Raw genomic sequence first — 22,340 nt, forward strand, 5'->3', positions numbered from 1 at the left:
AGTCTCATTAATTTGTGTTGGGTTGGAGATCTACAGGGCTGAGCTACTCATGTCAGTGAGCTGGGATGGATTCTGGGATCTCATCTGATTCGGGTCCTGCTTCTGCACATGCCTGTTGCTGAGCATTCCTCCATCCTTGGAGCTGTGTCCTGAGATGGCCTCAGGCTGTCCAAGGCAGGTGCTTGCCAAAGTAATTGACTTTAGAGGGGTGATTGCTGCCGAGATGAATGCGGATATGTTTGTGCAATTATCCAGCAGCCTCTGATTACCCGATCCTGAGTCATTATTCCAGCAGATAATTTACATTTCCCTGCCACTTCAGCAGGAGAGTGGAACTGGCTCGTGACAGCAATACCACTGACTCAGCTGTTCTGGGGACACAGTGTTGGCTTGAAAATCTTGGTTTTTAAAAGTTATTTATGTGTGGGAAACCAAATCCTGATTAACATACAAAGAAAAAACCTATTGCAAACCAAGGTGGGTGTCCATACAAGACACAGTCCATACACCAAGGATGGTGTAACTCCTGAGAGAAAACAGCTGGAAAAATGTAACAGGGTGGTGCAGTAGCACTGAGGGGTCACAGTCTGGGACTAATCATAGCCTTTGGCAGACCTTTAGTGTTTCTCCGGTGCAAATTTTATTCTTGACATTTAATCTGGGGATAGATATGGCCTGAGACAAAACCTCAAATTTTGTGACAATTTGGTCCATGCCTCCCTAGACCTTGGTCTAGGACCTTGGTGTACACAATATTTCTGCACCAAGATTTTCTGTACTCAAGACCTGTCTCTTAAGTCTTTGATTTCTCACACTTACGTTTCATCTGTGAATGCAATTCCAAAGTACTCCTTCTCCTTCAGGTTGAAATGAGATGCCACCAAGTCAAGCAGCTCCTTGGCCAAAAGCTTTGGCTGAAAAACAAAAATGAAAGAAAGTGATTAATGAGGAGAATTGGATAGAACTGCAGTGTGCCTGAGGAGGAAAACACTATCCTTGAAACTACTCCACAGCTGTTGCTTTTATGTTCCCTCTGGTGTTCAAGCTAAATCTGCAAGGAACATTAGCTCCTTGAAATGAGCAGTAGTTTCCCTCCTAGGTAAATACTAAAAACCTGGCAATTCTGACCTATTCAGCACTTAATGTCTCTGCAGACAGATGATTTGCTGCCTGCCAGTGCACGGATCTACCAGGACCAGCTCACTTCTGCCTCTCTGATAATTTTACTTGTTAAAGCTTTTTATCAAGGGCCTTTGCAAACACAAGTCAAACACCCACTCTCACACACAGCACAGATATATGTTCATAACACTAAGAAAATACATAGTGCGAAAAGATAGGATGTGACAGGACCAAATGAGAAGTAAATGACAGAACAAAATAGTTTCCCATTCACTATTGCTTGTCATATAGTGATAAGGATAGATCCTCAAATTTAGGCACTTGGAAGGAAAGACAGGAAAGTAGCACACACTTTCAAAATACTCTTTGTAAGGCAATAAAGCCAAGCTCAGAGAAACAGAGGATGGTTCATTACTGCCTTTTTCTGCAAAACCTTAATTGTCTTTTAACTCTAATGTGTTCTCCTGATTTTATGAATTTTCATCTGCTCTGCTGGGCTCTGGTTCTTCCAACCAGATTTCTGAAGCCTTGGCAATAGCACAGCTCTCGTCCTGACTGTCTCTTGTAGGAAACAGGGGTACAAAGGATCCAGATACTGCAGCCTTGTAATAGCCCCAGATGCCAGAGCTGCAATTGTTACAGCAGCACTGGCACAGATGGGGGCAGAGATCCCAACAATATTCCCTGGTGACCACTTAGAAGGATTTGGTCTACAAATCTCTGTGCTGCAAACCTCAGTGAAAATAAAACTGTCTGCAGGCTTCACTGCCCCAATGAGTCTGCCAAGCAGCTGAGTCAGTTACCCCAGACATGAACCTGTTGTTAAATGGAGGTGAAATTATAATGCTGTGCAGAAAACGGGTGGCAGGGACATCAGAACCCTGCTGTCCTAATCAACTGCTCTGTCCTATAAACACAAACACAGCTATAGTAGAAAAAAACCCTCTGTTTTGTACTAACTTTCAAACAGATTCATAAGACTCAGACTCTCTGAAAATGTCCCTAAACCCAGCACTACCACAGTATCTGACACAGCTGGGACAAACTTACTTCTCTGTATATTTCCCTGGCATTCATATGAGCATTACAGCATTTTCTGTCCACCCTATGGGGACATCTAATGCATGGGGGGTTTCTAGATCATGCCAGCAATGAAAGAAACAATAGCTATTCCTAAATGCAGCCCTGGCTTAAGGCAGCCTCTGAATGAATATGAGAGAGGTTGCTGTGTAGGGGGACCAGCCTGGCAGATAACAAATAGGTAGCATGCAATCAGCTTAATTTTAATTCCCAAGTCAAACTTCTCAAGTACAACTATTGGAGGCTCTGTTATGACAACACTGGTGACTGCATTGACCCTCGCTCTTGAACAAGCTCCCAAATGGTGCTCAGAGATGAATGGAGCTGGCATGGAACCATGGTCAGGTCCCCTGTTCCCTTGAGTCAAATCAAAGACCCAAGCAAAGGTCTAGCTACACCAGACTCATGAAGGGCTCCTCAGCTCCTTCTCTCCTGGCATTGTGCTGGCTGGGATGGACATTTGCAGCATCCCTGTCTCCTGCAAGATGAACCTCTCTTTGTCAGAGCATTTTAAGGACAAGTTACAGTTTGACTTATGATATACACAAATATTGTGATGAAGAGGATGGCAAGACTGCCAGGTGAATTCAGAGATACATGGGCTCAGTGCAGGTAGTTACTGGGGACATTGGGTAAGTTTTCAGCTTAAAAACAGACAAACAAGCACAAACTTTTAAAGGAGAGAGGAAGAGGGGTTTGTTTCCTGCTGTCAATATACAGTTTGAAGCCTTGCTTTTCCCCTGCCCTTGCCCAAGGGTCCCTGCTCCTTTCTCTTTTGGGTGGCCCAAATTCTCTCTGCACCAGAAAGGGATTTCTTCCCAGCCCAGGGCTACAAGAGGAGGGGTGGGAATGCATGGCAGGACTGACTCCTCTATGACCAAGGCCCTGGTGGGGACAGCTGGTGGAGGTGAATCCAGGCACCCCCATGCTGGAGTGTACTGCAGGCTGGGAGCTGCGTGGCTGTCACTGCCTGGTGCCCAGCGCTCTGAGTGACTCAGCTATTTGACAAACGAGCAATTGTTCTGCAAGCAAGGGAGTGAGCCATCAGTCAGCCTGGCCTGGGTGTCCCACCTAAGAGAGCAGGGGTGGGAATGAAACATGCCTCAAACACAGCAGAGATTTGCCAAGCCTGGGTTAAGCACATGGAAGTTACAGGTTGAGCTTTTGCAAGAAAGCAGAACAGAGCAATAAACAGCTGATGTGTAAGAGGCTGCCTGTGGACATGGGGATGGTGTGGGTCCCTCTGCTGCAGTCAGACAACACTGCCACAAGGGACACTGGACAAGGGAGACAGTCCCTTCTGTCCCTTCTGCTCTTCAGTCACATCATAGAGAAGTGATGCTCAATGTCCCTTGCCCCATGCACTGATGCACCCACCCCCAGCTATCAAAGAGGAGCAGCACCCGTAACCACCAGCTTTCACCCACCCACCCACCCCAGGATGGGTAAAGGCAACGTGCTGCTTCCTTATTTCTGCTTAGACCAGGCTGAAAAAGCCAAGAGAGGTGGTCAGCATGATGTGACAGCTTTCCCATGCCTACTGCCCAGAAGTGGATGCTCCTCTCCCAGCACAGCCTCCTGAGGCTCAGCAGGGCCACGATTTCCAGTACCCTCACAGCGGGGCCTCCCCCAAAGCCTGTGGTAGCAGATAAGGCAGGATAACCCTTTGCCTTGCAAGATAAGGGAAAAGAACAATAGATGCAGACCCAGCACTGGAGTGGTGCCAGGTTAGTTTCTGGGCCAGAGTCCCTGAAGAGGCTTATGGCAGTGAAGTTAAGCCCTGCTAGTCCCCTCCAAGATTACTTTCCACTCTCCCCTTAAGCTCCACAAGGTTATTGTCCTTTCCAGTGGAATGACTCAGGTGTCCTCCCAACACAGACAGGCAACCCGAGTGTTTGGAGAGGAGGAAGAGGTCTTCTCCAGGTGGTAAAAACTCCTCAAGGCAAACCTGCACAGCCAGGCAGAAGCTGAGCTGCAGCCTGTCCTGCTGTCTCAGGAGAGACCCGCGCGCTGGATGCTCGCGGTTAATCTTCTTGCCGCTCGCGATGGGAACGGCTGAGCAATGACCTCCTTTCATGAGAGCTGCACAGACAAAGAGCTCATTAGCAATGCCTGTGGCAAGTTGTTTTAATTCATTATTAATTTCTGGACTTCATTTTCCAGAGGGAAAATTTTGCATTAATAAAACTTGCATCACAGACACGTTGAAGGAGATGGGGACTGGTCTGTGAGAGCAGGGAGATCAATAGAAAGTGGGCCTGGGACCCTGTGGATTCAATACAATTGGATGGTCAGCAAGATGCACCCTGTGCATCCCATAGAAATAAATCAGAGTAACAGGTGGCATTCCAAGTAGAAGCTGAACCATGTCCTCAATGATGCAGAGCTACAGAGCTGGACTGTCACCCTGGGAGCTGCCCAAGTAGATTGGAGACCCCTCTGCATCTGCTGCTCCTGATTCCCTTCCTACCTACACCTTCCTGGCATCCTCCACGTAACCTGTATCACAAAAAGCAGCCTGTGGGGCTGTCATAGCTGCAGCTGGCTGGCCTGAACTTGGGATGGGGAACACCAGCAGAAATCCTTCACCTGGACTGGTGAGGGCTGAACATGCTTTGCTGGTGGGGTAGGCTGTCGGAGCAGCATTACACAGCCAGGGAATCCCCTGCTGCTCCCTCCTGCTGTGGGACCCTCTTTGCAGAAAGGCATGTAAAGAACAGTGTTCTGTAAATCAATTTCTATTGTTACTAAAGAAATCAGCAGGGACCCAGTTGTAGTCCCAGCACACTGGAGCTGTGGCCCTGGGGAAGAAGAGTCTGTTCCTGGTAAGTTCTTACTTCTGCCAGGAGGAAAGGCTGAGGGACCCACACTCCTGTGTATCTGAGTCTCTGGCACAGACACTGGCCATTTACTATCCAAACCCTGCTCCTGAGGCTTCTCTGCATGGCAGTAACCCGAGTGCTTTCCTGTCTCTGGATCCATACTTGTACTCCCCAAATCCTACTTCAGCCTGGAACAAGTTACATTTTGCAGGCTGGACTTCCTGGACTTGCAAACATGACATTTTCTATAAAACCTCATATGTCAGGATCCACCTGCCAGGTATGATGGCACAAAACCTTGTTCAGGGGACTCCTGATACTCTGCAGAGCAGACAACTCTGCTGTGAAGTCAAGCCCGACTTCAGAGCACTCTGAGGTTTCTTCCTTCCCTCTTGCAGAGGCAGGGGAGCAGAGATGGACTCATTAGGGGCTGCCTCATTATTAGTAGAATGACCCAGACAGCCTTCCCTGCTCCCTGGGCCATGCCAGAGAGGCTTGTCTGAAATGATAATGCTGTGCCTCCACAAAGCCTCAGCAGTGAGGAGCACAGTGAGCACATGGCTGGGGCTCTCTGCAACCCTGCAGGCTTGAAGCAGTGAACTCATTCCCTCCTTGCCCTCCAAAACAGCTGAAGTTTGTTCAAATAATGACTTAGAGGAAAGGGAGAGCTTTATTAGTGGTGTCAGGAGGTGGCAGGGAAAGGACTGAGCCTTAGTAGCAGCTCTGTGACTTGAACTTGCCATGAAGAAAGATGATGAAAAAGCACCAAAGGCAATGCAAGAAGGTCCATATGGGATCACATTTGGCTGACACTCCAAGGGATGTCTCCCTGCAATTCCCCATTGCTTAGAGAGCCCACTCCACACCCTAGACTACAGGCACAGCCTGTGGTAGCAAAAACTACACCAAGAAAACATCAATGTATGCCATGTCCAAGCTCTGTCTGTACTTCCTTTCCTCTGTTTAAAGGAGAACTCAGCACTGGCAAATTAACCACAGGGGATGAGTCTCTCTTCCATGCATTCCAGCTATCTCTGCACAGAGGCACTCTACAGGTGTCTCTTCCCAATTAGACTCGATGGCAACCTCCCTGAACAACAGCAGAGCACAGAGAGCACTGAAGGCAAGTAGGGAGGGGAAGGACAAGCCTGAGAGCTCCTTGGAAAAGGGAAGCTGCACGAGGAATGATGATTCAAACTGATCCAATGTCAAAATCCCAGAGTTTCATGGCTCTTTGATGTATTTATTGGATGAGCTCATATTGGCATGAGCTCATTAATATGAGCTGCTGTACCCACTGGGGGAGCAGGCTGGGTCTGCTCATGGGACACCTCCCCAGTGCTGAAAAGAGGAAGAGGAGGATGTGAGATACAGGTGATGCAGAGCAAGACTTTGCTGCTCCAGGTGACATGAAAACCCCATTTTGGTGCCTCCTAACACCAGCCACAGCCACTGTCACACAGGTTTAGTGATAATACTGGCATGTTATGGGCATGTGCCAGCCACAGGATGAAAGGAGGAGGAAGAGGGCTTCTGGGGAGATGGATCTCTTATAGACTGGGAGAAGCCTGACCCCAAGCTGTGGGGAAGGGATGCCATTCAGAGGGACCTGTACAAGCTTGAGAAGTGGGTCCGTGGGAACCTCATGAGGTTCAACAGGGTCAAAACCACACATGGTCAGGGAAGCCCCTGGCATCTGGTATTACCCAGAGACAGGCTGGGCAATGAAGAGATTGAAAGCAGCTTTGTGGACAGGGACATGGGGGTACTGGTGGATGAAGAGCTGGGCACAATTCTGCACGTGCAGCTCAGAAAGCCAAATGTGTTCTGTGCTGCAGCACAAGAAGCGTGGCCAGCCGGTCAAGGGAGGTGATTCTTCCCCTCTACTCTGCTCTGGTGAGATCCCACCTGGACTGCTGCATCCAGTTATGAAGCCCTTAGTACAGCAAAGACAGGGACCTGTTGGAGTGGGTCCAGAGGAGGGTCATGAAGATGACCAGAGAGATGGAGCACCTCTGTCTGACAGAGGCAGAATGGGCTGTTTCTGCCAGTCATTGTGGAAAATACAGCAGAAACACAGGCATTCCAGTATTAAATACTCAATATAATTAAAAGACAATGTTACTGGGATTTGAGCAGAGCAAGGAACTCTGGAATCATGTGTACCCCCAGTGGAAAGACAGACTGCCCACTTTTGGCAGAGAAGCATGTTTCTCTATGACAGCTTCCCATTAAGCTTAGAAATGAGTGAGTTATGGAGAGAGATTATCTATCCACAGTCCAGCAGTGCCATGAATAAAAAACAGATGACACGGTATTAGCAGCTGCTGGTATGTCCCTAGAAACTCAGGCACACACAAAGTATATTTCATTGTTTTATTAACTGTCAAACAAGCCTATCTGTTCCCCCTCCCCCATGTCAAGGCTTCTCCCTAATTCTCTGCAGCAGAAGGTTTCTGGGTAATGTACAGTTTCAATGTATGGACAGACACGTGCCACCCAAGTCCATCCAGCACAGACACATGTTGTGCTGTGGGAACCAGGTATCTAACTCACACCAAGCAATGCTTCACTCATTGAGGTTAAAAGCACTGCTACCATCCACTGTCTCCTTGCTGGAGTGACTTACAGTGCAATAGAGCACAAGAATGCAGAGATGAGACACTGCTAAGCCAAGTGCTGCAATGCTAAAGATGTTCTGCAGGACTGGGGCTCAGCACTGATTCTGTGCCATAACCCAGCTGTGGCCAGGCACAGGCTCCAGGACTCAAACCTCTGGTATTTAGCTGTGAGCAGGTTTGGTTTCTGCAGGATGGACTGTGAAGTGTGTTCAGTTCAAACCAGCCTCTCAAGTCCTGTAGATTTGGTCAAATTTTGTTCAACATTCAAAGGCTGAATGTTTGAAAAACATGTTTTTGGTGGCTTGAGTAGCAAGGTAGGCTGGGGAATGCGTGCAGTGTGGCCAGTCCCTCAGCAGAAGAGATGAGGTGGAAAACGAACAGTTTGCATGAATGCAGAGCAACTCCTCCTGTAGCTGTGCCAGGCAGTCCTACCAGGCAGGGAACAGCTCTGCTTCTTGGGTCTGCTGGAGCCTTGGGCTGTGTAATCAGGAGGAAATGAAAGTGCCAAATGCTGCTTCATGAACAATTCTTCCCCTCCACCGACTATTAGCATTTGCTAATGAAGCAAACTCCAGGTCCTCCCCATGAATTAGATCATCTGCAAAAACCAGACACAACCCTATGGTCCAACACCACGGAGATAAGGGCAGTAAAGAAGCTGTACAGGCCCTGTGTGTTCTGACTCTTTTCCTCAGGGCTTTGATACTCACTGGCAGCAGCCTTATGGACTTTAACTCCTTCCCTCTCCTGCTTCCTCATACATGGAATATTCTTTCATCCGCAGCCACTGAACTGTCCCTCACTTGCAGTTCTCCTTTTGTCAAACTGGGTCTGCCAACAGCTCCATCATCCTCTTGTTTGACCCATGCCATGCATTTCCAAGAAAAGAAAAACCCGAAGTCACTCCATATAATGTTGTGTAAATACCCAGTAAGGGCCTTTTTTGCTAATTATGTCATCTGAATACAGGGTAATAATACTGTACAAAACTGCTCAGGCTAAAGCTTGGGGCTTTAGGGGCTGCAATTCCCCTTACGGGATAGAGCCTCTATTCCTCAACTCCATGTTATTATGTCAATTTATGGAGTGCACATAATCAAAGCAGGCTGGGATGTAGTTGGGTGAAAAATTATTCATTGAAATGCAAAATGCCTGGAGAGGGAAAGCCTTATTTTTTATCATGGAACAGCTGAACTCTGTCAGTGTTGGGGACTGGCGGCAGGAGCACGGCTCGTGCTGGCACAGGCAGCACCTCATTCCCAGAGTTAGAGGTTGGCTCTAAAAATCTCTTTTCTTCATTTACATAAGCAAATGAGACAACTTGCCTCCAGCAGCTGCCTCGGGAATGTGGAGGGTGGTGACAGAGTGCCATTGACGTTTTTTCTTGGAAAGTCAACACCCGCAAGTCGTGGGAATGAAGATTTATTAGGGTCAGAGAGAAATAGACAAAAAAATTTCCCAAGTTTTCTAAAAAAAATCTGTTTGGTAAAAGGATTAGAAACACCCTACTGACAAGTTGCCTCAGAAATATTCACAGATAGCTGCATTTGTGGGCTCAGCTGATACCTGACACTCCATCTCTTAATTCAGAAGGCATTGCTGATACTCTCTAATTCTCCTGTATATTAGCAATGGGAATCTGCTTAAATAATTTTGCAGTCACAAAAAGCAAAAAGCATGAGCTGGCCAAGTCTGCATGGCAAATTCATGTCAAAACCAAAATGAGAAGCAGTTGGTGGGATGAAAACGAGACTTTTGGGTCTCTAGCATCACTCCTCCTTTTCTTATCTGATGCAGAGGCAGCTGCACTCTTCCCCCATTCAGAAGGAGTCTGTGTCAATGCCCAGTGACCCCATTCCTCTCTGTTGCCATCTGTATGTTCCCACAACTCCAGCAGAGTTTTCAGTGACTGCATCCAAAGAGGCCAGCCAGCTGTGACTGGTACTGGGACAGGAAATCTGCTCCATGCTCAGATCTTTCTCCCATCCACGACAAAAGCCTCAGCACTTCCCTCTTCCTTCCCTCAGCCCTCTCTGTCTCCACTGGGAACAGCTAATTCCCCACATTAAAGAAAGAGCCTGGCTGATGTGCTGAGGATGGCAGAAGGAAAACCCCAGGTTTGGGGCTGGCCCTGGCTCTGATCACATATTTTTTGTCCACAGACCTGAAGTAAAAGATTTGGTGCCTTAGTGCCACATGAAAATCTGGCTCTCTGTCTCCTGGGGAGAGGAAAGGATTCTGTGCCTGGCTTTCAAACTGATGTCCTGGTCTGCCCTGACTGCATGGGGTGCCAGCAGGAGCAGCACACTGTGCAGTATTTCTTCCTGGGATCCCCCAAGAGTCTGCATCTCTGGGCTGTGCAGTCTGGATGTGAAGGCTTGCACATCCAGAGTATCTGTGCCAGGTCCCGTGTCCCCCAGTGCCCCTCCTGTGTGCCAGAGTGCTGATCTGTGCCTGCACAAGCAGTCCTTTCTGCACAGCATTTCCAGAGGAAAGTGGTCAAAATCCTCACATATCCCCCTGGGATATTTTTCTGAGGATGAGAAAGATCACAGAGGGTAACCTCATGTGAGGACTCAAGCCACCCTCGAGTCCTTTCCAACTGAACTGTGGCCAGCAGCATGAACCGAGTGAGAAGATCTGGCCAACCACAGAAGCAAAACTGGATTGGAAGGGAAAGCAGAATTCTTTTTTGGAGGGATTTGATGGAAAGCGTGGAATTCCTTATGCTGACTGATGTAAAAATGGCTTTTGTAGCACTGCCAAAGTCACTGCCAGCTCATTTAATCAGCCATAAAAACATCACTGAAGCAAGTTAAAAAGTTGCCCTAAGTCAATTTGCACAAGCAACTTTTATTTTGCTTTATTTAAAACTTTCTAGATTTGTTTTTGGATTATTGGAAGAAACAGATCCTTCCTCTATTATCTTTCTTTGGGTTTCTCCCAAATCCTAACACAACATCAAATCTGGTTTGACCTTTACAAGACACTCCTGAAGACAAGGTTGGCTGGCTGCTTGCTCCTCTATGTGCTTACTCCAGCAAATACTGTGCTTGCAGGAGGCTGCTTTAACTCCATGAGAAGTTTTATAGTAACATCAGGAGCTGCATGCTGTGGGTTAATACAGTTTTAATGAAAATACAGCCCAAATTTGACAGGTTTGACTGATTTTTTTTTTAAACTTTCAGGGAATTTAGAGCAAACTTAAGAGGCTAAGTTTGTAAACTATCACAGAAAAACTGGTGCAAAGAAAAGGTACTCACTTATGTGGACCCAAACAAGCAACTTTCAAGCAAATTCAGTTCCTTTAGAGCAGAAGAAAAGCCTATCTAGGATGATCAGATTCACTAGCCCTTTTAATCATTCTCAATGTCTTGAACCTATTAGTGATCTATCTGGTAGCTTTCCATCTTCTCATGCATGAAGCATCTATGAGATTTATATGTATAAATGAGAAAAATATGGATGATAGATCAGCAGAGCAGAAGGAAAATACCCACACACAGAAGGACTTTGCATTGGCTTAGGGACATCAGTTTCATACAAGCAGTGGAGTGAAGCATTTGTGCTTTAAAGCAAACCATGACTTTCAAGGTCACGGTGGTTTCAGCTTCTCCCACTCCACCTGATCTCCAGGTCACTGGGACTGGGTGTGTTTGGCACTTGGATCTCCATGGTTTAGCAGCACTGGCTATATCAGCACTAGTTACCTGAAGAAAGCCACAGCAAATCATGCTCCCACAGCCTCAAAGAAGCCTGGGTAACCAGGCAACCCTTTCTTCTCTCCCTCATCTTTGCAAAGAGTCAGAAAAGTCTCATTTTTCAACACAAAGGTATTTGACCTGTGGAAGATGCCCCTGCAACAGAGATGGATTTCACTGTCATTATCTGCAATCAATTTAAGCAAGCAATGATATTACTGAGGCTAAACATATCTCATGGTTTTGTCACAGAACTGGGGACTCAGATTTTTTACCTTCCTTTGCACGAAACGTGCAGCAGTGATGGATACAGAGGCCAGATTAGATGGAGCTCTCCAATGGAGATTGATGCTAAATTAATACAAACTGAAGCAGCTCAAGATGCTAATTGTACATGCTGGGGAGTTAAGAGGGTTTGTGTGCAGGGCTTTGGTTCAAACCCTTGTCTTAATGCAAAGAAAAAAAGACACAGATATGGCATTCTGTGCAGCACTGTGGGTTGGAAGTGAGGTGGCCTACTTTAAGAAAGTATGCGACAAATTTATTCAGATAATCATTATTGTAAATATTTAGCTTAAAGTACTTTGGATGTTCATAAGTATTTGCCTTTCAGTTTCTGGAGATGTGTATGATTTTGAAAAGGGTAGTCAACTGCTGCAAGAAAGTCAATTGTGTTTTAAATCATCTGACTGTATCACATGTGGCAAATCAAACCTTGAACATGAAGCAAGCTTCAGAGCCAGCTTTCTGGGCAGGAATCCATTTCACACTCAGCTGACAATGGGGCTTGATAAGCGCTCGGCCAGTGTGAATAACCAGCTGCCTTCTATATATATTTCGATTTGGTAGTGCCTGTTGAAGTTTTATATCACTGAGAGATTGTTGGTATTCTTTTAAAGCATTAAACCTACCTTGACAAGGTCAACAACAATTTCTACAGAGGTCAGCATTTTTATTTTGAAATATTTGATCATAATTCTATCAAACATTAAAGAAAGAGTTTGGCTAGGGCACATAATGAAATTGGACAGCTCACACAATCCATTTATCTTTTCGACTGTAAACCTCTGAAGCGCTCTAGTTCATCCAGTTTCAAATCAACTGTAGAAATGTCCATCTCCCTTCATGCAGCCTACAGAAATTGGTGCTTGGAAATGCTCTTGATCTGTTATTGCTGATGTGGAAAAGGAAAAATAATTTCCCAAGACATACTAGCTTAGCTGCATTCTTATGTTCTGTTTGCTTTTGAAAAATCTCTCCTGAATGAGGATGTTTATTTCCATCCTCATTCAAAGTCACTTCTTCATCGCTGAAAATATTTAGTAAGTTAAGTGAATGCTTATTTTTGTAGTACATTTTCTAAACACATTAAAATCATTTATTTAAAAACTCCTCTGTTAGCAAACCCAACGTTAATAAAAGTAAATAAAGGAAATAATAGTGCTAGGTTGGATGCATAGGATTAAGTCATCCTGGTTTATTTCACACACCAATTGTGAATGCAGGGAAATGAATTAAACTTAACAAGATCTACAGCCTCATGTGCTGAGACTGGGGAAGGAGAATACCTGCAGAAGCATAGTGGGTACATGGGCTGCATTCATCTTCTCTATCTGTACTCAGGGATGCAGCCAAAGGAGCTGGCTCCACCAGTAGATCCTCCACACATCCAGCACTGTTGGATTTCCCTCCCCTAAGGAACTGGTGAGTTGAAGCATATTGGTCTTCCTGGATGTTCTCATTAGTTTAATTATCTGTGCTATATTAAGAACATACCACAATGTTTTGAGCTTCTGGCTTAACACACTCAAATGTAAGTCACTCTATGAAAATTCTACACATCAGACAGACAGTTCTTCCCCTGGGAAGGTCAGGAGAGAGAGGGGCTGAACTTCACTTGCCAGATGTTGGTTATATTGCTCACTGCCTGATGGCAAAGCTCAGATGTTATGGGGAGTCAAGTGGTCAGGGTAAGAGAGAAATGGGATAGCCAAGGAAGCTGCTTTAACCTTGAAGTCAAGTAAAAGGGTGATGCATTGTGTAGGTCCAGCTCCCAAGGCACAGGAAATCAGTGCTACCCCATTTATTTCCTTGCTGGTAGTGTGGCTTCCTGTGCCTCAGTGTGGTCCCCAGGTTCACCAGTGGTGGCTGGGACTGGCCCCTGACTCGGCTGGGCTATGGAGCAGGGTCTGATACACCTTGTCCTGTAGGACAGAGGGTCCCTCCACTCTGGGTGAGCACTCAAGAGGAGACTTTGCTTCTTGAGTCAGCAGAAGATGCAAGACATAACCAAGGATTAGGTTTGTGATGGAACTGTGGTTATTTCAGAGGGAATGGAAAAAATCAACAACTTTTCATCTGCAGAAGCAAAAACTCACCCTGCCTTCAGCACTTCTGCAGTCTTCCCTACTGAGTCTGTACATTCAGAGCCTACATATGAAGCCAACTTCAGTGTGTGTGTCCCTAAGAAGTGAGGTTTTCCATACTTCACTATGGAAAGTCCAGCATACCTTGGAACACAGTGAGGAAGCTGCCTGGACCCTCTGCTCTGGTCCCCTCTGTCAGTCACAGCAGCCACCACATCCAGCACTTGCCCATGTCAGCAGCAGAAGGACAGGCAGAGGACACTTCAAGGAGCAGATCAAGGTCCAATGAGGAAACCTTGGGCACAAGCAAGTTCTGTCTCCACTTCTAGATGGATCATCCTGGTGCACACCAGGGCAGTCAGGAGCCTAAAAGGATCCTACCAGGCCCCTCCTCACAGCTCTGTTCTAATGCCTTGTAGGCAACCCTGAAGGTGAATGGGAAGGGGACAAGGCTGCTGGGCTTCATTTTCTGACTCCAGGCTCACCAATGTCACAGTGAAACCCCCATATGTAAAGGAGGAGGCAATGGAGAAAAATGATTATAGGCCAGAACTCAAAAGAAAAGAAAGCAAAATAATACTTGCTCACCATAGGAATTACTGGGAGAATAAGAAAGGCTTATTTCCCCTGATATTTGTAAAAAGAAGTGCTGGTAATAAACCAGTTCCATTACAAAGGAGGAGGGTGAAATGAATGACTGGATGAGATAGTGAGTGTCTTTCATTAAAACAAACACCAACAAAAAAACCCAAAATCAAAAACCCATAAAACCAAGCCAAACAAACAGACAAACCCAAAAAAACCCCAACCTTTTTTTTTTTGCCTGCAAAGAAATAATAAAGAAATGAGACAGAGTGGTTCGGAGAGAATTCAGGCTGAGCAGAAACTGTTAGTGATAAACAGCTACTAAGAAAATAATTGGAAAATGTGAGTGCATACAAATGTGGGTGATGACCCACGTACTGGGGCGATAGCAAAATTAGCCAAGAATGTAATGAACCATGAAAGGAGAAGCTTGAAGGCTATGGAGAATTGAGGAAATTTTTCTAAGCACCAAGGGTAGAAAGCAAATAAAGCTAGCCTGGCTTCTGAAAAGGAGTGGATGGGGAAATGTCCAAGTGGATGTCCAGGGAGCTGCTGGGCACAGGCTGAGCTTCCTTGACAATGTCCAGAAAATGTATTTCTGGGTGTTACCCAGCCACATCCTCACTGCAAAGTGAGATGGAAGTGATTAGTCAACTGTATCTGTCCCTGCTTTCATTAAACCAGATGTGAAATATGGACAGGAGCAGATCCCACAGTAGCAGTGTGGGCAAGGATTCAGAGACCCTGTTCCCAGTGAATTTCGTTGAGTGACAGAGACAAAGGCTCATAAGCTGGGCCAGCCTGGAGATCAGTCATGCTGCTGGCAGATGCTGGAAGCACAAACACCTCCAGAAGATGATGCTGGAGCCTTGATGGCCCCTGGCAACTGACGGCATCTCTGCTGCCCGGCCAGCAGCCACACTGCCTGTGTGAGACAGATCTCTCTCTCCCTCCTCATGTCCTACCAGGTGGCTGTGGACCAACCCCAAAACTTGCACTATGGCAAAGAGTAAATGACTTTATCATTTCTAATGCTCAAGGGCTGCAGTTTTGGAAAGAGCTGCACTTCATACATGAGGGTGATGAGAATAATGGCATTTAATGTGATTTCTGAAAAACTGCGGAAGGTGAATGTGGTCAGGGAAAAGGTTGAGTCATTCTCATGTCATTTATCATTCTGTGATAAAGCAGGAGAGATGTTTCACTTGTAGTAGGGAATTAGCTTTGACTTTTGAGGGGCTTAAGTGCCCCAGTGTCAAAATTCTCTCTTCCTTTGCAGACCCTTCCACAACTGTGTGGTAGTTTTTATCCCTTGCATTGGGAGCATGCCATGGACTCAGTGGATGTCCACCTCTGATCAACATTCAGAGCTTCATTATTTAAACAGTGGGAGCTGCATTTCTATTGGTTTTCCTTTCCATATACCTTAAAAAATAGTTGGCCAAGTGAAAGCTTTGGAAACTGGGTAGCTGTCATTTGAATATATCCCCACAATTTATTTGGACTTTGGTATTAACCAGGGGCATTCAGCCAAACTCTGATTTGGCATCAGGAGAAAAAGAAGGTCTCACACCATCCTTTTTTCCTGATGTGCCTGGGCAGCCCTGCAAAAGCACAGGATGGGCTGAGTGAAGCTTAGGAGATCCTTGCAGCACAGGAAACACCTGTATGGGCTGCTGGTCCCTGTGCCATCAGCTGCTAAGTGGGACTAATACCCTGTACCATTAAATGTACCATTAAATCTCAACATAAGATTTCACCTTTTCCTTTTTCACCAAGGATATAGCCTCCTATTGAACGGAATTCAGTAGGAAAACCTTTATTTCTACATATTCCTCTCCCAAAATTATTCCCCTGTAAACAGAATTTCAAGAGCAGCTTCTTGGTCACTTCAGTGTCTGGACTTGAGCTAGATTATTGAGGACTATGGAAAAGACCCTATATATCTAAAAAGACAATGTTCCATTCCACTTGTCATAGGGATCAGGAAAACATTTGCCTGCCTGTCTGCTCTCCCAGGAAGGTCTGAAGATGTGATTGCAGTTTGTATAAAGAAAAAGCTGCCAGAATCTCTTTGAAGATAAAAGAAACTCAATGGCAAATATATTTCACCCTGCAGTGTCTGAATCCACAGAGGAACTCTTGCTGGTAGGAAAAGTTATAAAAAAGAGAGGAGAAATCCCAGAAAAGGCAAAATTCTCAAACACAGACTTAATCTCACATAGAAAGTGGTTATATGAGAGCAAAGAATATGTTATATCCTTATAGTGTAAACCACTGCTGCTCAGTGGAGATTCATCCATCAATACCAGAAGAGAAGCTGGCCCATGGCTCTTTGCTGGTTTGCCAGAGTTTTATTAAATGCATAAGAATGCCAAGTCTGTAATGTCTAAAAGTGAATTTATTTAACAATGAACTCTTTGAAAAGGGAGTCCCAGATGTGTAATTAATAATGAATCAGTGATGTGAAATCTGATCCAAAGCCTACTGAAGCTGATAGACAGACTCTGACTTCAAGGAGTTCTGGATAAGGCTCTCATTAGGCAAAAGGAAAAAAAAAAATTAAAAGCTGAGCCAGCTAGTTGGTTAAAAAAATATTATAGCTTGGATTCTGTGCTAAACAGAGACATACAATAATCTGCACTGCACATAAATCCCTTCTCTGCTGACAGGGGACTCACACATTTCTGTGTCTGAAGCTGAACTTGAAATCTAGGAGATAAAATAAAATAAAAAAAAAGCTGTGAGAGAGAGTCCCAAAAGGAAAACCTCCAGTGGTTTGAAGCACAGCTCATTTCCTCTTGGCATGGACGGGGAGCTAGCTGTCAGATCTGTGTCATCTGGAGGCAGCAGATGCTGCTGCTCCCTGTGTGCTCCCACCCGAGCACCCACCTCTGCTCAGCCCTGCTGCCTCTCCCTCAGCTCCACGAAACAGCACAGGGATTATCAGCCTGGAATTCCTGCCAAGCCCAGCAGAGCGTGGTGTCCAAAGGGGGATGCAGCTTGTCTTCCATCAGTGCAACTTAATTCAGTTTGTCAGCCACGCAGACGGTTTGGGTGAGCCCGATCCCATCACCACCAGCCTGGCACTGGCCAAAGTGTGCACTGTAAATGGGGTTCTGGCAGCCTCTGGTTTTCATTTGCCTTTCAGTAGGACTGTAATGGGGAGGTGGATATCTTTCTTGATGAACATTGTTGAATTTCATCACTCCATATCTTTTAAGGGACACATAAAGTGCACATACTAAGTCATCCCCTTGAGTCAAATATTTTTAAGTACAGTAACACAGCTCATTTTTAAGTAATCAAATAATAATTAAAAATAATCGTCTCCCATTTCTGCTGAAGAACGAATGCATCTACATTGAATTTGCTTCTTTAATAGCAAATTGTAACTCAATCTAAATGTAAATTCCTGGAGAATCTGCTATCTAATTCTCATTATTTCCACTTGCTTAATGCAATTAGAAACATCTGCCACTGATCAACTGTCCACCCAGTGAAAACAAATAATAATTCATGCTCTCTGCCTCCATAGTGTTTTTCAGGGAATGGACTGCTTTAGAACCAGCTGCTAGAGCCCAAAAGCTAGAGCTGTGCAAAATGCTTGTGACAAGCTCTGAATCCCAGCAAATGTGCCTGACCATCAGTGTCTCTGTAGCTCAGTGACATTTGCTGAATAATTTGACAAATTCCCAGATACATATAAGAGTCACCCTCCTGCTTTCTAGAAATATTTGGCTTTGGGGTAACCATTCTCAGGAATATATGATGTGCTGCCAGGGACAGATCTCAGCCCCTTATCCCTGGGGGGATAAGCCTGGACCCAAAGTCATGGTGGAGCATGGAGATGTAGCTTTGGTTGCTGAAGGAGCATCAAAAGGCTGTGAAAGGGACATGAGTGCAGGGAGGAAAGACAATGGAGTTACTGGGGCTTATCCCAGCTGCTGTTTGTGTTCCCAATTTATCTCCCTGACACAAGAGTGGAGCAAACAGCAGAGTGAGAAGCAGCCAGAAATGGGCATCCAACCCCATGAGATGAACCAGGTCAGAGGCGTGGATGGTGCTTCCTCCTCTTTAAAGCACATTAGTACATATAACCTCTCTGATTGCTCAAAAGACAGTCAAAATGAAAAGAGAAGATGAAGTTTAGAAGAACAAACATAATGAAATAGGCTTGTTCATCCCTTGGCCACTAGAGATAGGATGAAGAAGGAGTAAAGACAGAGTCCAGGTGGAAAGGTATTCTAATCAGGCATCTACTGCTGAAATGTCCTCAAAAGACAGAACAAAATTAATCCAAAAACTAGTCTTTCTGGTAATCAGGAAATTCTATAAGCCAATGCCACAGCCAAACAGCCTTTTTGCCTTCAAGCTGCTGAGCAGCTGGAGGCACATCCCATGCAATGGTCTGGCTGCTAGGTGGGGCTGATGCGTGGATGCTGGCATAAAAACAACAAACAATAACACAACAAACCAACAAACATCAGAGGGACTGGGGAAACACGAGCAATGGTCTTGCCCACATCATCATGTGGATCAGAACAACTCTAGGCACTAAGTGATCATCCTGGCTTCAAAGTGAGGAGGGGAAATTAAGTGAAAATGGCTTGGCTGGTGTGGTTTATTTTATTCTTCAAAAGGGCAGATGCAAATCTCTTCTGTTCATTCTTTTTCCAGGAGACAAGCATAACTTAGAGCTATTACAAGATCCACTCTGACAAGCTGAAGTCTCTAACACTGTCTGGGCTGCCAAACCAGGAGGGCCAGGATGAGCTGGAAGTTGTTGGCCTGTTCATGATCTCGTCAGGTCGCATTTAGTCACCACTGCACCTCCTGCTCCAACCCCCTGATTCCTGTAACCATACAGACAGCAATGAGCCACTGGTACCTCTGCAGCTTGGCAGCTTGATCCCAGTGGCCCAAAATGTACCTGTGCCTGTGGGAGGGTGAGGGGATGCCTGTAGTACTCAGTCCGTGTTATTCCAGGGGATGAAGAGGATGGTGGCTCCCAAAGGCAGATGTGACAGGGACCAGGCTGCAGTGTGAGTCTGCTGCCTGCCTGTACAGGAGGGCACAGGAGACAACTGCTCTGCTAATGGGAATGCTGAAGACTGGCAGCACAGAGGAGGGGAGACTTCTCACCAAGATAGAGATAAGTCACTGAACCAAAATCTGTACTATTAATCAATTTTCCCAAAGATGAAAGCTTTCCAGAGCTGGCACGTTTTGCTGGCTTTACCTCCAAGTATCTGGTTTGACCTGCTACCAAGATAGCTTCAAAGTCAGAACAGAGACTGAAGCTTCCTCCCAAGGCAGATTTAGAATTGTGCTTCTTCCCCCCAAATACAGGCAGTTTCTCAGCAAAGGTAATAACAGGAGGGATTTCGTTCAAACCTAATTGTAATGAGCCATGTCTGAGTGCAGAGAGATGGGAAAGTAAAAGATATCCTATCAGTATTAACAACCTCTCATCCAAAAGGATTGCCTCTTTGGGAGAGGTCGGGGCAGGAATGAAAGGGGAGAATGGGTACTTCTTGCTGCTTATGGTGAGCCAATGCAGGTTTTTTTAAAGCATGACCCAATTATAAGCCAAGAGCCATCTCCTCTGTCCTGAAAATTAGAAAAGCTGATGGTTTTCTGATGATATCCAGTATTATGGCCAACACAATTGCCACAGGCAGCCTTTCTGTGCTCGCAGTGACTGCCTCACTCCTCCTCCAGGCACCCAGCTCACGGCTCTGCTGCTGTCAGCAGCTACTGCAGCCCTGGGGGAGGAGGGGAACTCGGGGAAATAATCCACCAAAGAGAGAGACAAATCCATTTCGACTTCACAGAGCCCAAAGCCTCCCCATAAGTAGGCACTTCTCCAAAATAATGACAGAAAAGACCAACGAGCCACACACTGGGAATACAGCAAGGATTGGACAGTTTCTTTATCACTTGAGGCATTTTGCATCATTTCCAGAGAGAATGGTCCTAAAAAACACACTCCTGGACAAAAGCAGAGGGAATGGACCAGGACTGTAGAGGGAGAGGTGGGGTAATCAGAGCTGGGGAACACTCAGGTCTCCCTCAGGAAGGGCAGCATGGTCTCCTTGCATGCCTGTGCTCCCATTCCAAGCCTCCTGCCCCCTCAGTGTGGTTGCAAGTGTCTCCTTTCCCTCCTGTGCCACAGGCAGTGGGCTGAACTAGCCCCAGCAGCCTTTGCTGGTAGCACCATGGTGCCAGACCAGCTCCTCTTTGCTCTGCTCAGTGTCACTGCCAGGTGTGATGCTCAAACCTGTGTCTGTGTAAGCACACCTGAGCTGCTCTGAACCACCTGGCCTGAATCCACTGCTGCAGGCAAACTGTTCCCACCTGACACCATGCAGCCATGGCCAGCTGCTGCTTTGAGTTACCTGAGCAAAGGAAAGGAAAAGGAAATAATTTCCCAGTGAGACAGTTTTTGCTCATTATGTGCAAAGCCCCTGAGCCCAGGAGCCTCACTCATGGCCAAAGCTCTCACTGTGTCATGCTGAAGGAATTGCCTTTTGGTTGAAAGTTGAGATCTTTTGTCTAAGTTGCACCTACTGAGACTGAAAAGGAAAGGGAACAGAAAACAATTTACTATAAGCTGAGTAAGGCAGCTTAGACAATCAAGCTGCTCACCCATTCACTATCAACCTAGTATTTGTACTGCAAAGCCTGATAGCAGCAATAAGGGGAAATGTTCCATCCTGAAATGCTAGCTCCAATTGGAAATGCACCTTTTTTACCTTTGCATGAAAGCAAATCTGCTGTGCTGCCTCGTTCATCATTTCTCCTGAGCTACACTCCTCTAGATGGTTCAATATCTCCTGGAATCATCTCTGGTACATCTGTTATTATTTTTCAAAATTGCTTGCTCAGACCATGCTATAAAAAAAATAATTTTCTATTTCCACTATCTTCCAGGAGGCAGCTTCTGTCCTGTGCCACATTTAGCACTTTCTCACCTGAATTTACTACTTGGGTTTCTTGTCCAGCCAGAAGGACACGAAAGGAGGAGCTGGAGCCAGAAGAGGACTGATACAACCACCCACAGCAGAAACACCTATGAGAGAGCTGATTGCAGAGTCTTTTTGCAGTTGAGGAGAGAAAGGGGCAGGACTCATTTCAGATGATCCCTTTTAGGATGAGCTCAGCTGTGCCCTACAAGTGCCCTCCTCCCTCCACCACCTCTAAAAGAGTGGCTCAGGCACAGACACCCACACTGTTGGTGCCTTAAGTTAAAAGAGGTGAATCTCACCACTGCCTGCTGTGGAACACATCAGACAGGCCAGGGCTGGAGGTGAGAGATGGGATGTGGTACCAACACAAGGGCTGCTCCACCATGAAGGAGCAACAGCAGAGAGTAGGAGGAGCTCTGTGGATTTCAGCCTCATTGTCCTGCTGCTAAACTTCATTTACTTCCACTGTTGAGCTTGTTGGTTCCTCACAGCTGAGCAGATCCTGCAGTTGCTCCTGGGTGAGGGAAGAAAGGCTGGGTGACACTGGCTTGTCCATGGCTGGAGCAGCATCTCATGGAATACAATGACATATTTCACAGCCACTGTTGGACACTGGCAGGTTGGTCCAGGCTGAACAAAAGCTCCACTGAAGCCACGGAGCAGCTGAGCCTGGCAGAAACAATGGTGAATTTTTGAATTTCTCACAAGAAACTGCGAGTGAGATGTTTTCTCTGAAACTGACCCATTAGATGCTGGATGTCCTATTCCTGTATTGGTGTATGTGGTGGGAGGTCAGCAGGAGAAATTAAATTGCTGATGCTCTGCAAAGCTTCAGGAGTTACAGAAAGGAAATAGCTTGCTTCCTTCACCAGATGCTTAGTGGGATTTTCATCAGCCCCTTCCCTTCCCCACCCCCATAATTTTGAAAAGTTCCAGGTGTGCTCAAAATTAAGGGTTTTTGACAAATTTTAGCAGAAGAACTGCAAAAAATACTGAATATCTTCTCCCCCATTTAGCCAGCTGTAAAGAACATTCAGCTCTCAGCATATGCAGTATGAATAAACATGTGTCT

The 22,340-nt window shown here is 45.9% G+C and overlaps 1 protein-coding gene and 1 long non-coding RNA gene across 9 annotated transcripts in view; both read right to left on the reverse strand.

The window, feature by feature from the left end:
- Positions 1–22,340, reverse strand: part of FRMD4A (FERM domain containing 4A) — a 356,537-nt gene that overhangs the window by 95,924 nt on the left and 238,273 nt on the right. For all 8 annotated transcript variants that reach the window (XM_064421808.1, XM_064421806.1, XM_064421809.1 and 5 more), the window contains one exon: positions 820–914. In XM_064421808.1, the coding sequence (XP_064277878.1) occupies positions 820–914 (95 nt within the window). The remainder of the gene's footprint in view (positions 1–819; positions 915–22,340) is intronic.
- LOC135301584 (uncharacterized) lies at positions 17,916–22,135 on the reverse strand. Its single transcript, XR_010363346.1, has 3 exons — positions 21,275–22,135; positions 19,231–19,359; positions 17,916–19,153 (listed from the first exon to the last, which is right to left on the reverse strand). It is a non-coding gene; the product is annotated as an uncharacterized LOC135301584 (long non-coding RNA).

Source organism: Passer domesticus, chromosome 5, assembly GCF_036417665.1.
Source record: "Passer domesticus isolate bPasDom1 chromosome 5, bPasDom1.hap1, whole genome shotgun sequence".
In the NCBI taxonomy this organism is placed as follows: Eukaryota; Metazoa; Chordata; class Aves; order Passeriformes; family Passeridae; genus Passer; species Passer domesticus.